The following is a 16765-nucleotide window of genomic DNA, read 5'->3' as shown; positions in this document are numbered from 1 at the left end:
TATTGCAGTACCAATGGACTTATACTGCTGGATTGGTTTTGCAAATTTGGTTATAATTATTATATATTTTTTTTTTTTTTTAAATTTTTTATTTTTTTTTACTTTTTTTTAATTTTTAAAAAACTTGGGAATAGTGGGGAAAAAACTATGCCCTTAGAAGCACAGAGCACAGGACACAGCACCACTGGACTGAACAGGACACGGCACAGGACCCAGCAGCACTACGGAACTCAGCAGGACAGAGCACAGGACACAGCACCACTGGACTGATACTGCAGAATGTGTGAACTTGGTAATATTGCAGTACCAATGGACTTATACTGCTGGATTGGTTTTGCAAATTTGGTTATAATTATATATATTTTTTTTAATTTCTAATTTTTTATTTTTTTTTACTTTTTTTTTATTTTTTAAAAACTTGGGAATAATGGGGAAATAACTATGCCCTTAGAAGCACAGAGCACAGGACACAGCACCACTGGACTGAACAGGACACAGCACAGGACCCAGCAGCACCACTGACCTCAGAAGGACAGAGCACAGCACACAGCACCACTGGACTGATACTGCAGAACACAGCACAGCACAGCACAGCACAGAACTAAACAGCACAGAACTAAACAGCACAGAACTAAACAGCACAGAACTAAACAGCACAGAACTAAACAGCACAGAGGACCACCTAACACACCCTCCCTCTACCCTGATCAATGTCCGAGTGAAGATGGCGGCGACTAGCGGGGAATTTATAGGATCCGAGTATCGCGAGATCCGACAACGGGATTATGAGTCAGAGCCTCAGTTTCACTTTTGAATTTGGCGCCAATACCCGGATCTGTCTCGGATCCGACTCGGATCCGCAACGTTCGGGTGGGCTCGGATTTCATAAATCCGAGTGCGCTCATCCCTATGTCAAACACAATCATTTCTGGACTTTATGAAGATTCAAATCAATGGAATTGTTACTCTCCACCCCCTCCTGCCCCCCAAACAAAAAGAAGACATTGGTTAGAATAGCTTCCATGTATTTGCAGATACCAATTAAAGATTTATAGGGCCTGATTTATTAACAAACACAAACCAAATATGTGCATTTTAAAAAATAGAATAGAAAGTCACAAATGTCTGCACATAAAAAAAATAATTCAATTAATGTCACCTGTTAATAATATAGTCGTTAATGACAAAATATTAAAAAAAAATTTCATTTTTTTCTACATAAAATACATTTATTAGGATGTTCTTATTGCCTAATGTACATATCATAAATGTTTACAGCTGCTACTGATTGCATAAACATGCTCTAGTATGCATACACAGCTGTAATCGGCACTCACACCAGACCTATAGCTGGTGCAAATGTTAAAACTGAAAATCACATACCTTAGAGATGCCCAAAGCTTGAATTGGACACTGCTGCGTGCGCTCAAGCTTGACACGTCCTTACTGTACATGGGTTACATACATTTGCCCGTTCCCATTCCACCTTTGAAATCATAGGCTGTAGTAAGGGTATTTTGAGCTTGAAGATTAATTGGTCGTTGCTGCGTTCTATGCTGTATGGCCCGATTCTCATACACAGAGTAACTGTGTGCATTACACGTAATGTATTGCCATTTACGCTCTTTAATGAAACAGGCCCATAGGGAAGAATTCAATTGGCCACGTTACGGGTAAAAGTAATGCGGCATGCGCATTATTACTGTTATTACGGTAATAATGCGCTTTATTACCGTAACGTTGGCTTTTTGCTCGCAGCTCAAAGCCGGGTTAAAACTACCGTAATAACGGTATTAGTTTTAACGCCACGCAAATTAGGGAGGAATTGAAGATGTTAAGTCACATTTTGTCTACTGTTTTAAAATTTACTTTAGTATTGTGTGCCAGCACCAGATCAGTCTCTTTCATACTTTGGGTGATTTTTGTAGTGATAAAGGTCTTCTTATTTCTTTAATCACAGCAGCAAATTGCAGAAACTAAAAAATGTGCAAACATTCTATTTTGCATAAGTAAACAACTTACTGAATCTTTTTCAACAATAGCCTGTATGTTTACTGTTTACATCAGTAATAGACACACAATTGTTGTGTTGCAATATTGAAATTTCTTTATTCTCTGCAGTGGAGTCCGTAATGTATTTCAGCATCAATGTTATTGCAATGTGCAATGCCTAAGAGCACGTTGGATCACTTGGTGTAATGTAGACGAGCTTTGAAGTGGAAGTACCAGGTGCTCAGTATCAGCTGTCTGTGACCTTGACCCAGTCACCGCAACTCCCTCCTCCAGGGTTAGATTGTAAGCTTTTCATGACAGAGACCACATGTGGCAATCACCTCTAATTGGGTGAATCTTTTGACTGAGAGCATTATCGGGACTGGTGAAGGTAAGCTGGCAGCACGCATCATTCCACTTTAAAAGATAGTGATGGCATCCTGGGTCTGCCAAGCTATGCGACCCTTGAGTCAGTGCTGGATGTTTTCGTGGTTTTGGAGCCTGGTTGTCTGTGCTGCTGCTTCCAGGGGCTCAGAGAGGTCGGACAGCTGCCTCTCATCACAGAACGGCCTTCCTCGTTATAGGTCTGTGCTACAACTCTATCTTCACTGCAACCTCCAGACGCTGCTGGGAGGGAGTTGAGCTTTCAGCCATCACTACAAACCATGCTTTGAAGTTTTTAAACCCCTCTGTTCCTAGATAGGTCAGCAGTTGACCAACCTGTTTACAAACCTAAAATAAAAACGAATGATTATAAATTACACAAAAAAGCAAATAAAATGAGACTATTGCAGGAGCATTCCTATCAGGTTTCAAACCTCCCAATTGTATCTCATGCTCCCATCTCGTCCAATAGGCTATTATATGTGTCAGTCATCCTATCTTACAAAGTCATTCAGCCCAGAAGCCCTTGGTATGGTAAAGTTTTATAATATTCCTTAATTTGTCAATATATGTATGCCTGCTAATTTAGGTTTACAATCATGGTTGTTTAGAGGTTTATAATAAAATATTATTTTAGTGCTGTATTATTGGAAACGTGGCAACTTCCTGTCTTTACATTTCACTTTTTTTTTCATCAAGGCATTGGGAAAAACTGAAAACTTGGAAGAATCCTACATATTTATTGTTATACGCCAGTTCCCTCTAGTGGTACAGGGCAGACAGTATAGAATAAGTGTCCAATATTTCTAAAGAGTTTGGTTTATGTAGTCTAACTTTTAACCATAGTTACCTAAATGTCCAGGACACTCTAGAGAGCTGACATAATAGGACACTTACCTGCCTGCAAGGTGGGTGTGAATGATGCCATTCTCATTTTCGATTGGGTACGGATGTGCTGTGATTTGTTATTTATGCCATCAAGTGGAGGGGGTGTGTGCCGTGATGGGCATGATGAAGAAATTAGCGTTATATAACTTGCCTTGCCCACATGATGATGTGAATGGTGTCATCAAGGCACACACGCCTCTTTTTTCCACCACCCCATCCGCAACTCCCCGAAGCGTGGTATGAAAAGTCTGCAAGTATACATTTAGTAGGGTCACAGATCATTAATAACTTATAAAGCATACAAAATATTACACTAACAAAACAATAGGAGTTCTTCTCACAGTTCTCATTGTTGAGTACAATTCTCTTTGTAACAGGTCTCTCGCTGTAACACAATTAGCCCAGGTACCCACTGGTATTTGAACAATGCAAGTTTAAACGCACAGTGAAACCATATGTCAAACGCCTTTGACATGAAGGTTTTAACTTGAATTTGCTTTGGCCTTAGAACTCCACATTTACTGGAGAACCATACCCCAACACACCACAACAGTCTTTGAAAACTCATCTATGTAGAAAAGCTAACCAGTCCTCGACTTAACCATTTCACCTTGCAGTATTCCTCATCCTCTTTCATGCTCCAACTCTCCCTCTCTTGCTTCTTGTCCTCAGATCCCCCTACAGTGGCTCACCCCCATGTTAGCCCCTTTCCCTTTAGATTGTAAGCTCTAGTGAGCAGGGCCCTCTTCCCTCCTGTTCTTGTTGCCTATAACTGTTTTTCCAGGCTATCAGAAACTGTGTTGTTAGTTGTAGTGTTATTTGTTTACTGTTGTTTGCTATCTGTACGGAGCTGCGGACCTCATGTGGCGCCCTATAAATAAAGATTAATATTAATAATAATAACACTGATGCAGTGATTCCAAACGCTATGGGGTCATTAGAACCAATTTCCATTTTTTCTCCCAATTTTCAGACACTCATTTTTGTGTATTGTTTTAGTAGCGTTTTCTATAGACAAATGCTAATCATAAAATAAATTATGTATTTCAGAAATTGCAGTGATATTGTTTTTATTACTATGTCTTCTTAAGATCTCATTCAACGATTGCTTTTGATATTCTGTCCACTGCAGTTTTACTGCAGTCAATGGATGATATTTCATCTCATTCCTGCTATATAAGCATGACAGATCTGCAAAGAAATACGATTTTCAGCGTGTGTGTATGTATGTGTGTGAATGTATATGCATATATGTATGTGTGTGTATATGTGTATATGTGTATATATGTATATATGTGTGTGTGTGTGTGTGTGTGTATAATATATATATATATAAATATATGTGTATGTGTGTGTGTGTGTGTGTATATATATATATATATATATATATATATATATATATATATATATATATATATATATATATATATACAAGTTAACCCGTGCATGATACTCATGCATTCTAGTCAAATCAAGCTACTTAAGGTGTTAAAAAGGTTCTTGTCATGCATTTGGGCCTAGCCCAGGCCTCCTCAGGGGAAGAGCGTTACTTCCCGACGCAAGCGCCCTTTTTTAACGTGGTTTTGTCCACATGTCACCACCTCATCATTTTTCTCCATCACCTCATCCTTCATCTTCATCGCCACATCCTTCATCAAGCTACTTAAGGTGTTAAAAACTCCCCACTGTCACCCCCGGCAACCACCAACCACTCCCAACTGTCACTTCTCCTTCAAGAAATATATAGGTCAGTGTATAACTCTGGCCAGCAGGTGGCGCTGCAGCTTTTTTTTTTTTTCTTTTTTCACACACGCCACTAGGCATTTATATAGTAGATATATATATATTGGAACACAAAAAGACAGGGGGCGCCAACATAGTGCATTACAATAATTTAAAAATGCAGTTACAACTCCAAAGATAGGTTTTATCCGTACCAGATGGTGGTAGACTGATAGCCAAATAGAATATAGTTCTTGCTAGAAACACTGGAAATCTGTACCAAGCCTGGATGGCAGATGGAACCTTCCAATACGATGAAATGATGATCAGAAAGCACCTGTGAACTTAAATATAGCCACAATAGTGTGATACCATAACATTAGGGACTACAACATCTCAAGGCAAATTCAGATTTAATAGCAGCAGATGGAAGCAAAGCTTCTAAGTAAAATCAATGCCCGTACATAAAATAAGTAAAAACAAGCTTATCTGCGCCCGTTACACAGCCGTAGAGGGTTCCAGCCGGCACCACCTCCAACATCCGACAGTGACCACGGGATGTTGGAGGTGGTGCCGGCTGGAACCCTCTACGGCTGTGTAACGGGCGCAGATAAGCTTGTTTTTACTTATTTTATGTACGGGCATTGATTTTACTTAGAAGCTTTGCTTCCATCTGCTGCTATTAAATCTGAATTTGCCTTGAGATGTTGTAGTCCCTAATGTTATGGTATCACACTATTGTGGCTATATTTAAGTTCACAGGTGCTTTCTGATCATCATTTCATCGTATTGGAAGGTTCCATCTGCCATCCAGGCTTGGTACAGATTTCCAGTGTTTCTAGCAAGAACTATATTCTATTTGGCTATCAGTCTACCACCATCTGGTACGGATAAAACCTATCTTTGGAGTTGTAACTGCATTTTTAAATTATTGTAATGCACTATGTTGGCGCCCCCTGTCTTTTTGTGTTCCAATTACTAGGTCTGACACTTGCAGACAGGTGTTGAATGACCGGGGAGCTGCCTACTACAATATAAGTATTATCTTTATTTTTTTCACACTATATAATTAAGCGCTCTGGGCTTAAAGATTTTGTTTGGTGTTAGATATATATATATATATATATATATATATATATATATATATATATATATATGTGTGTGTGTGTAAATAACAAATATAGAATGAATAATAACCAATCACGCACAAATAAGAATTGTGAGTTGATAACAATAGTGTCCAAAATCAAATACTCTTTCTCCATTAGAGGAGGCAGCCTTCCTCCAAAATTCCGGATGGTACTCCGGTCAGGAAATGATCATATATAGCAAAATAGGAGGAATGGTGGCACCAAATAGTGTAATGTCCTCTGGTAAATATTTCCTAGATCACCAAAATTGTGATATATGCGTACCGGTTTCATGGAGACAGCCTCAGCTCATCCTGGTGTATCAAAGGCAGTTGTGAAGACAACTTTTCTATATATATATATATATATATATATATATATATATATATATATATATATATTCTATATATATTGCTTCTTAGTCATGAACAGCAGCCCCACAGTCCTGGGAAAGAGGTTGTATTCCTCCTGAGAGACACTGCAGTGAGCTGAGTATGTTAGCTGTGACTGCACTGGGGCTGCTGTTCGTGACTAAGAAGCAATATATATATATATATATATATATATAGACAAGTTGTCTTACATCTGCCCTTGATACACCAGGATGAGCTGAGGCTGTCTCCGTGAAACCGAGATACAGATAAACTGATTTATACATTTTTCCGGGTACGCTGCCACTCGGTGTGCTGTATTGTACGATCACTGGTGTTTTGACTATACTACTCTATCATTTGGTTCTTTCTATATCAGCATATGGTTGGAGATTATGGAAGCTGTGTGGTATTGATCTACTCAGCATTACATGATAAGCCTTAAAGTCTTCATTTCTGGTACGCATATATCACAGTATTGGTGATCTGGGAAATATTTACCAGAGGACATTACACTATTTGGCGCCACTATTCCTCCTATTTTGTTAAAATATATGTTTCCCTTAAAAATGTGTATTCATTGCCATTCCACAGAAGTACAATTAACATCTCATGTTATCTTTTATTTTAGAAGAAGGCAGCTCTGACCTACCATCTTCCCACCTACCTATAAATTCACCAGAGAGAGTGACCTCGCCTCCCTACAACAAAAGAAAGGTATTAACCAAAATATTGTTTGTATAAAGGGGGAGATGTTCTTTATGTAAGTATTTAATTACAGAAACTGAGTTATCTTAAAGCTGTAGTACCACATAAGTAGTGAATATTTTTGTTCACCACTTTAAAATGGCTGCAAAATGGGGAGATGATTGCGGCTTCTCAGAGGTCGACACACACCCACAACACCCACCCACAAAAAAAAGTCATACCACAGAGTTCAGGGGAACACAGTTGCATAAGCCAAGAGGGGCAACCTTGATGCTTTGCTCCCTCCCTATTGATAGTGCTGCTTTAAGAACTGTTGACGTTACATTTTCAAGACTGCAGCTCGATTCTATAAGGATGAGATGATTTACAAAATATACTAGTATGTCTCTGTATACTCCTAGCTGTCTCCAGAAAGGCTATTAATCAACATTCTACAATGGACAGTAATCTGCAAACTGTTAGTAAAATTTGTACCAGAAATAACTATGGGGTTTTGGAGAGTACATTTGTTCCTGAAAGTAACATATAGTAACTGTGCAAATGCTACATTTTAGTTCATTCATTTTCAATTTTTTTTTCTTCTGTGGAAATCTTTACCAGGGTATCTAAGGAGCTGAAAATGGTTTATTTTTTTTGTAGAAAGGAAAGAAGATCTCTATCACCGAGACAACAGTGCAAGGAACAAATGATGATGGGAGTGTTCAATTTCCCATGCATATATATGCTGTGAGTATTTGTAGAATACTATCTACATGCTTTCAGGCACAGGGTGGTACCATGTTGGTCAGTAAAACAGATTCAGAACCAGTTTTGTAGTTAAAAGCATTAAAAACAATGTATAATAATACCCTTTTAATAGCTAACTACTGTATTATAAACTCAGAGCAAAGGCTGTTTCTTTTTAAAGGGAAACGAAGGCCACTATTTGACAATAGTGTATATAAAAAACTGTGTGTTACTAAGCTGAATAATATGCATGAAATGACTGTACTGTTTCTACACATTTAAATATGCCCCACTATCGCCGTGTTCTCTCATTCCTCTGCAGTAGTTGCAGTGTTGAGAGGAAGTTGCTTCTTAAACTGAACAATCAGACAGTGACTGACAGCTAGACAGCTTTGTTTTTCAGATTTGCACAATGTGAATTGATTGATTCATACAACGAAGCAGGGCGAGAGATCTGTTCCTACATCCACTAAATCTTTTTCCTGAATGTATAAACTGTATTTGTCAACTTACAGATTACATTTCCAAAGCAATGAAACTGTACTTGTGAGTGCAAACAAAAACTAACATAATGGGCCTGCGTCATTTTTCTCCTGGACAAAATATGTTAGAAACGGGTGCAAATTAGTTTATTATTTTGTACATAAGGAAAATATTGGCTGTTTTTTCATGTAGAACACAAATACTTAATAGCTTTATTTTACACTGAAATTTAAAGTTGATCTAGGACATGCCCTACCCCAACTATAAATCTGTCCCCACATTTTAAATTTACCTGCCCCTCCAATGCAAAATGGTTTTGCCAGGGTGCAAAGTTACTCCTTTTTTTTTTTTGCTTTGCTCTCCTTAATGACTCAGGCCCAATATATTTTTACAGTGCAAGTTTCAATTGTTGTAAGAAACAATCATAAATACAACACTTAAATGAGAAATTCTCCCACCCTCATGGAATGAGTGTAATGCCCGAATGTTACTATTTGTTAATGCAATCAGTTAGGCACCTCACAAGATGCAGCCTATGTCTTATACTGTGACTGCTGCCTGGATTTGCTATTGGTTGTCTTGGTTTTCATTAGGAACTGTCCACAGTCAGTTTAAAATTTAATTTTTAGAATTTACGAATTAAAGCGGTTCTTCATTCAAAATAATAATCCATTCACAGTTAACCCTGTCTCCCAATAATAATATTTTTTTTTATTTGTACTTCAATACAAAGTTATTCCTGCTGTGATCATGGAAGCAATGATGGATCTGTAGACCCACATATCTATACATCTCACCTGTTTCTCTAAGACACAAAAAAATACTATATTTCCTGGAACTTTATTGTGCTAAGATTTACTACAATAAAGTACATACCATGCATTGCATGTAATAAACTATACCAGATAGTACATTAGAGACACAGGAGAGTTGCATTGAAAAGTGGGTCAAGTTGTTTCTGAGCAGGTTGGTTGCTAGGACATAAAGTGTGCACCATCTAGGAGACAGGCCAATGAATGTGCTATGTGTCTGTACATCGCTCAGTAGCACTGGACTTGCAATATAAATGAATGATTATAATAAATTAATGACCACTATGGGACGGGGGCAATCATCATCAGTGATGGTGACAGGATTATTATTTTGACTGTTAAACCCTTATAACATTAATTTCAGTTGACACATTGTTTGCTCAGTGATTATAATATATACATCTTATTCATAGACTCCAATAAAATAGGGAAAAGTAGAAACAAAAACATGGATTTAAAATCTTTAATGTTTCCGTATTTATTAGGTAAAAAAAAACCAAACTATTTTAGCATTTAGACAGGCTTCAACGTAGCTGTGTATATAGTCTTCTATAAAGCATACTGTCCCAGAGAGATGTGTTCTTCAGTGGCCAGAGCTGGGATCTGTGTATGAAACGAAATCCTGATCAAACAACTGTAAAAGGTTGTTTATATCTTCCGGGGATAACGTCTATAAGTATGCTATGTTCTATAAATTCATGTTGTTCTTTTATTTATTTACTTGCTATACAGTATTCACCCACTACCATCCATTCCATCCAATTTGAGAGAATTACTTATAGTAATAACTGACAAAATATCAGTAAAATCTGGAAAAATGACAGAAAGGCAGTTTTATATATACAGCAGATTAATGGAAAAAGTTTTAAAGAGTTTTGCGGTTCTTGATTTTTCTTTCCATCACTGTACATTGCACCCCCACCCACCTTCTTGGCACTTTGGCCAGTGCTGTAGAATAAGTAGTGTGAAGCTGTGGATGAAAGAGCATACGGAAGAACCCAGACAGACACCTCTGAGCTGTGAGATATTCTCTCATCTCCTGTATGATCCGGCACCCTGCTGAGAGACCATGCACTATTTATGAATGCTCTCTCTGAATATTTACTACCTTGCAAAGAATTCCAGCCTTGAAGTCCTTAGGTTTTATGTTGTTTGGTTTAGTTAAGAAATAGGTGCTGAGTGTCTTCTCACTCCAGAAGCTTTTGTCAAATAGCAGAAATTATCCCATCCGGTGTAGAGCAGAATTTGGACCTACTAAAGGTCTTTTTGCAGTGGATAAAAGTGACAAAATACCATCTATTGTGTAAATTACAGCAAGTGCATTTTTCCAGGATGCTATTTTCATAGGATTTGTGAGATTCCTATAAATTGTTAGAAATTAGTCATTTGTATATAACTGCTATCTGATCTGTTCCCTGCAGACAGTTTTCACATTGCAGGCTTAATGTATAGACATAGTTATGAAAACTGGTGCATAAGAAACAGATGCCTTAACCCATAGCAACCAGTCATCTACTATCCAGAATAGAAAATGAGATAGAATGTGATTGGTTGCTATGGGTTAAAGCCCATTTTTTCTGTACACAAATTTTCATAAATGTACCTCTCGTATTTATGAAACCGTTATATATGTAATTTTTAATGACGACTCTGATCCTTTGTCCTGTTTCTGTGCTGTAGAGTCTGTGGTGAGCTACAATAAGAACAAAGGAGGCAAATAAATTTGTGTGGGGAATGGTTTGTTTTATTTTAACTATTTTAAGCATTTTTTTTAAAATTGTTTTGTTTTTTTAAATATAAAATGTTATTGGGATTTTACATATCTGAACGCAAGTTCCAAAAATACATCAGGAATATCTTCCAACTGTCCCTATTTTGGCGGGACAGATCCGAATTTTGGGCTGTCATGACCATGTCCCCAAGCCCAGTCCCGATGTTGGGTGCTCAAATGTTGGCAGGTATGAATATGCGGTTATGCAGTGTATAAGTCAGCAATAGGAGTCATGAGAAAACAGCAGATACAGAGGAACAACAAATTACTAACACTCACACACACACCATAAACAGATGCAGAAACAAATAGGAAAAAAGAAGAGGCGGAGTTAGGGTCAGAGGTTAGAGTAGTCACAGAAAAAGGAGGAAAGCCAGTGGCATGACAGGCTGTGCTTGAAGACTTCAAGTGGGGGGCTGGGATTATGGAGCAGCCATTTAGGCCTACCGGATAATAACAAAGTTATCTTCTTTCATTCTTTGGTGTGTTGTGTGACCTTAGTGCGTCACATACATTTTTCTACCCAATGTTTGAGAATTGGGGGGTTTACAACCAACAGGTAATGTTGGAGATCAGGAGTATTTGGGTGAACAGAAGCCTCTCAGACGTGAAAGGAGCAGGGCACAGAAATAAGTCCAGAAGGAAGAGAAGGGGGTAAGTCATAACTTCTCTGGAAAACTTGAGAAAACAGAATTGCCACCTACTTCCAGAATGTTCCAGCTATTGATCACAATATTTATCATCATCATCATCATCATCATTTATATAGCGCCACTGATTCCGCAGCGCTGTACAGAGAACTCATTCACATCAGTCCCTGCCCAGTTGGCGCTTACAGTCTAAATTCCCTAACATACACACAGACACACATTGAGAGAGAGACTAGGGTCAATTTTTTTTTTTTTTTTTTTTTTTTTTTATAGCAGCCAATTAACCTACCAGTGTTTTTTTTGGAGTGTGGGAGGAAACCGGAGCACCTGGAGGAAACCCACGCAAACACAGGGAGAACATACAAACTCCACACAGATAAGGCCATGGTCGGGAATTGAACTCATGACCCCAGCGCTGTGAGGCAGATGTGCTAACCACTTCGCCACCGTGCTGTAAAACAACAAAGCAAAAAAACAAACAAGCAGCTTGACAAGATACAGTTAACATCAGCCGGATTATATATATTTTGTAGAGGCGCTCTGGAGTGTAATGCCACTGGTACATATGGTGCTCTTAAAGTCTGGACTTCCAAATAAGGAACCACTGTGCTGTAGATTCAAATCCCCCTCCCACTAGGTCTGGTATTTGTACTTGTGTTCAGAGGGCTTGTAGAGAGGGGGAAGTATATAGCAGATAGGAGATGTTTAACATCTACCGAATGCAAACACCTATGTTTTAATGGTAATTTGGTTATGGGATGATTCCCAACATGAAAACAAGAGATTAAGTGATGGATTTTGAGGTAGTGGTATGACCGGGAGGCAGGTAGGGAGATTGTAACCTGGAGAAGGATTTCATCTACTCCTTGTCAAGAAAGTCATCCACCCTGCTAGTATGTCCAAGGCAAGTAAAGTCCAGAGAAAGATCTAGGCTATGAGGGAAAACATCATGTTGTTGGTAACAGACTCTAACAGCATGTTAGTTGGGTACTCCAGATAGAGCGACCAGCTTGAATATTGGACAAATGACCAGCTTCAAAGCCAGGCTGAGACCAGGATTTCAGAAGCTTCAGACATCTGTGGGAGAGAAAGAGTTGAGACACTTCTCAACACCATCAACTTAAACAAATACCCACAGTGATACTTCATCTCCTTGGAGCAAAGAAAATCCATAAGTGGCTTGAAGTCTCACCTCTTTTGCAGGGTCTTAGGTCAGCAACTTCCTTTAGCATGATATCATCAACATTTAGCTGTTCCTGGTCATCTCTTACCACATAACATATGGACCCGGCCAACAGCGAAAAGGTCTATGAGCCCTGAGCAAAAGAAGTCTGCAGGATCATGGCAAAGCAGCGGGGTAGCAAAGAAGAGAGAAGGAAATTTCAAATCTCAGTATCTCAGATTGTGTATTCTCAAATTATTGCGGCGAGCATCATCATATACCATGATATCATGATAAGCATTATCATGATATTCCTATGCATTTCGCACATCCATGATCTGTGCCTGCAACTTTGCACCAGCATTATAGTAAGATGACTGTCACAGTTTCTGACAGACTCTGCATGCTGTCTGTCACAGGCCCCAACTAATGGGACTGGTTTGATACTGTTTGTGTTAACTCAGCCTACAAATCCTGCATCAGTTGCAAGTGGAGCTGCTTATGCTCATGGGAAATCCCCTTAGTGCAGGGGGTATAAAATATAGATTCAGCAGTAGAAGCCTCCTGGATGAAGAGGAGGACTGCAGTACAATATGGTCCAAAAAGTAGAAGATGAATGAAATTTCCTGGATTTGCAAGTTCTGCTTTTTTGGGGGCTGGCCATCATCTGGGTGCTGTGGAGTCCTCACTGTGCAGGAACAGGTAGGCTTATGAAAGCAGAAATGGAAAGTTAAGGGCTGTAGCTAACTCACTCCATGGCCATCTTTGCTCACCCCTCTTATTTTACATTTTTTTGCAATTTTAGTTTGATCAATCTGTATTTGCTTTGTAATTTTGTTTTGTCAATGCATAATCAACTGGTCCCTAGTCTGTACGGTTGAAAGTAGTCTACATTTATTTTGAAAATGTTATCAAAATTTATATATCAGCATGAGCAAAAATAACAGACACCTTGCTATGAGGATTACTTTAAACAATCAGTGTTTCTATTTTATTGGCTATGATCCTTGCACACAAAATGCACGTAGGACTGATTAGGGCTGACTTCAGATGCTTGCATGGTAGCAATAGGAGTTAGGCTAGGTATACACCATATAAAATTTCTCCTGATGCGATATCCCTAACGATTTTCTGATTCATGTGTACACACTAAACACATTTTACATGATTTACCTTGAGATCTGCGCTCTTCATCTGTCAAAGCCATCATGACTCTGCACATTCCATTGAGATCTATGGACACTGCCGGTCATGAGTGCATACACACTGCAGAATTGTAACGACATTGTTTCATTGTTGAATCGCTCATCATTGCAGCGTACATACTAATGTGATATCAGGCCATACAATCGTTTATCATTTGATTGGCCCAATAATCGGCTGAAAACACTGTAGTGTGTACCCAGTCTCATACAACAGGCATCCAAAATTGAAGGCACTGTCCCAGCACTATTTATACAGACAACAGCTCATTTGAAACACTTTCATGATTTTTAGAGATAGAGTAGGACCAACAAAATAATTTGGATGTAGGAACTCTGTTTCATTTATAGGAAACTACTGTAGATTAAGGCTGTAAAGTGGAAGGTGTCTTTATATCAAATAGTAAATTGTAAATGGTGCTAAAATATTTTCAAATGTACACTTTGCAAATATTATAATTATCATTTTTGCCCAAAAGTTGCATTCAGTTTGCCAAAAATGTTGCAAATAGCAAGGCCTTCTCACCTCTGTGTCTGTATTACCCAGTATTATTTATTACTGTGATTGTCCCCATTTGTAAAACGCCACGGAATTTGCTGGCGCTATATAAATAAATGATGATGATTAACCTTATAGGCAATTGTAATGGGTGGAACAGGGGCCTCAATGTCACGATTCCCTGTGAATTGTGTCATTTTGGTCCCACCTCCAGTGACAAAATTATGTATTTTATATTTTTGTTATTTTGATGCGATAGCAGGGCCAAAATGATGTGACTCAACACCCTGCCCCCCTCCGCACTTGCAACTCACCTATCCTCCGTGATCTCCAGCTATTACTGCTTTGTTAGATAACTATCCTATTTTCTTATGATGAGATCTGTTGACAAAAGGCGATCAAGAGAGAGAATGCACGATGGATGTAGTGTGAGAACTCTACTTTTGCAGACATAAACACGAAGTGCAAGTGACCATATTTGCTGAGAAAAGAAAACAATCAATTAACCTTTTGTCCTATAAACAGTAATATCCATAGGCCTGTGCCTATTTGTCTCTAATATAAAGTAAATTAAACAGCCGATATGCCCTGATGATTTCCTATGAGATAGTTGAGTGATAAGATTTTACATAAATACTATACATTTCCTGAGATAAACAAAGAAATTATTTTTGCTCACCGCTCCAAGGGTAACAGTTGAGGTGCTCTGCGAATTCCTAAAAGTGGGAAGATAAAATTACAAACATAACAAACAGCACTCTGGGCCTGAGTCATTAAGGAAGGTAAGGCAAAAAAAAGGAGTAAATGTTCTCTGGGACAAACCATGTTAATCAATGCAAGGGGTGCAAATTAGTTTATTATTTTGGACATCAGTTAAATACTGGCTGTTTTTTCCTCTAGCACACATACGTAATAGCTTTATTTGTACACTGAAATTTAAAGTTGATCTAGGACATGCCCTACCCCAACTATAAATCTGTCCCCACATTTTATATTTACCTCCTCCAATGCAACATGGTTTTGCCCAAATACAAAGTTACTCCTTTTTTATGCTTTACTCTTCTTAATGACTCAGGCCCTCTGTGTTTAAATTTCAAAGGAGGTTTACACTTTTTTTTTCTTTTCAGGAATGCTACAAACAGGTAGGCCATAATCATGACAGCACTAATGGTGAAGTACGTTCAGAGTAAATAAAATATAAATGCAGAATTAATAGTGGGTACTTGGAGAAAGCATATATGTGTGATAATCCTGGATGACTGCTTAAGCACAATAATGATAGTGCAATCTGGATGATGTGTAATCTCTTAATTGGACCTCATGGCACTTATAAATAAACAGAGGCCAATGCAGCTATCCATGTATAATACCTTCAGGAAATTATTTTGTTAAGACAAAATATAAAAATAAAATTATTAAAAGCTTAATTGGAGCTGCACCACAAGTAACGTCGTATCCACGGCATTATCTCACCATTCACCATCAAATTGGAGCCCCAGACAAACTTTTAATAATTTTTACTCATTTTAGGAGTTTTATACCTATACTTGTATATATTATTTATACATACATATACTGGACTATGTGCTTTTTACATCGGTAGCCAGTTAATTATTGTATAAGGCAGGAACACTTTATTTATTTTTCACAATTCAGGACCTCATTTAGAGTTTGACACAGGTCCATTTGCTTTTCGGAACTTTCGCTTGTAAAGCGTATTACATTGTGCACATGTACTATTTTGCATCCATATTTAGAGTTGCACATATCTTGTACCTGCAGCCTCTTGCTTCTGGAGAGGCTGCCACCTCACTGAGAGTGTAATTTGCTAAAGCCTACAGCTTTCATTAGTTAGATGTACACAGGTTTCACTCACCTGTCCAGTTGGTGTGGAAGGAAAGAAAGAATCATTCAAAACAGACTCGGATACACTGAGCTTAACAAGGCATTGACTGCCAAGGCCGTGCTCGCGTAACACTGGAAGCAAGCGGATATATCTGCTCTTTCAGCAGTCAAAGAACAGCATATGGCGCATGCAAGGAAAATGACACCTACTAACTCCATGGTAGACCGGAACCTCTTTAATCAAGTTTGGTCCCCGTGGCTCATTAGAAATAGCCGGCATAGTCCTACCCATATTTGGTGTCCAGACATCACACATTTAGGCGCTCTCCCCCTTGTCTTTACTGAACACTCGTATTTTCTCTAATTCAAATATACCATACTGAATATATCTACTACCAGTCCCAAAATGTACCTAATGCC

General features: G+C 38.4%; 1 protein-coding gene across 1 annotated transcript in view; it reads left to right on the top strand.

Moving 5' to 3' along the window:
- Positions 1-16765, top strand: part of KIAA2012 (KIAA2012 ortholog) — a 164041-nt gene that overhangs the window by 92860 nt on the left and 54416 nt on the right. The window contains exons 13-14 of the mRNA XM_075180140.1: positions 7119-7204; positions 7835-7921. Coding sequence (XP_075036241.1) covers positions 7119-7204; positions 7835-7921 — 173 coding nt within the window. The remainder of the gene's footprint in view (positions 1-7118; positions 7205-7834; positions 7922-16765) is intronic.

Source organism: Mixophyes fleayi, chromosome 7 (genome assembly GCF_038048845.1).
Source record: "Mixophyes fleayi isolate aMixFle1 chromosome 7, aMixFle1.hap1, whole genome shotgun sequence".
Lineage (NCBI taxonomy): Eukaryota > Metazoa > Chordata > Amphibia > Anura > Limnodynastidae > Mixophyes > Mixophyes fleayi.
The sequence above is the reverse complement of the archived record's forward strand: the minus strand, read 5'-3'. Positions and strand labels throughout refer to the sequence as shown.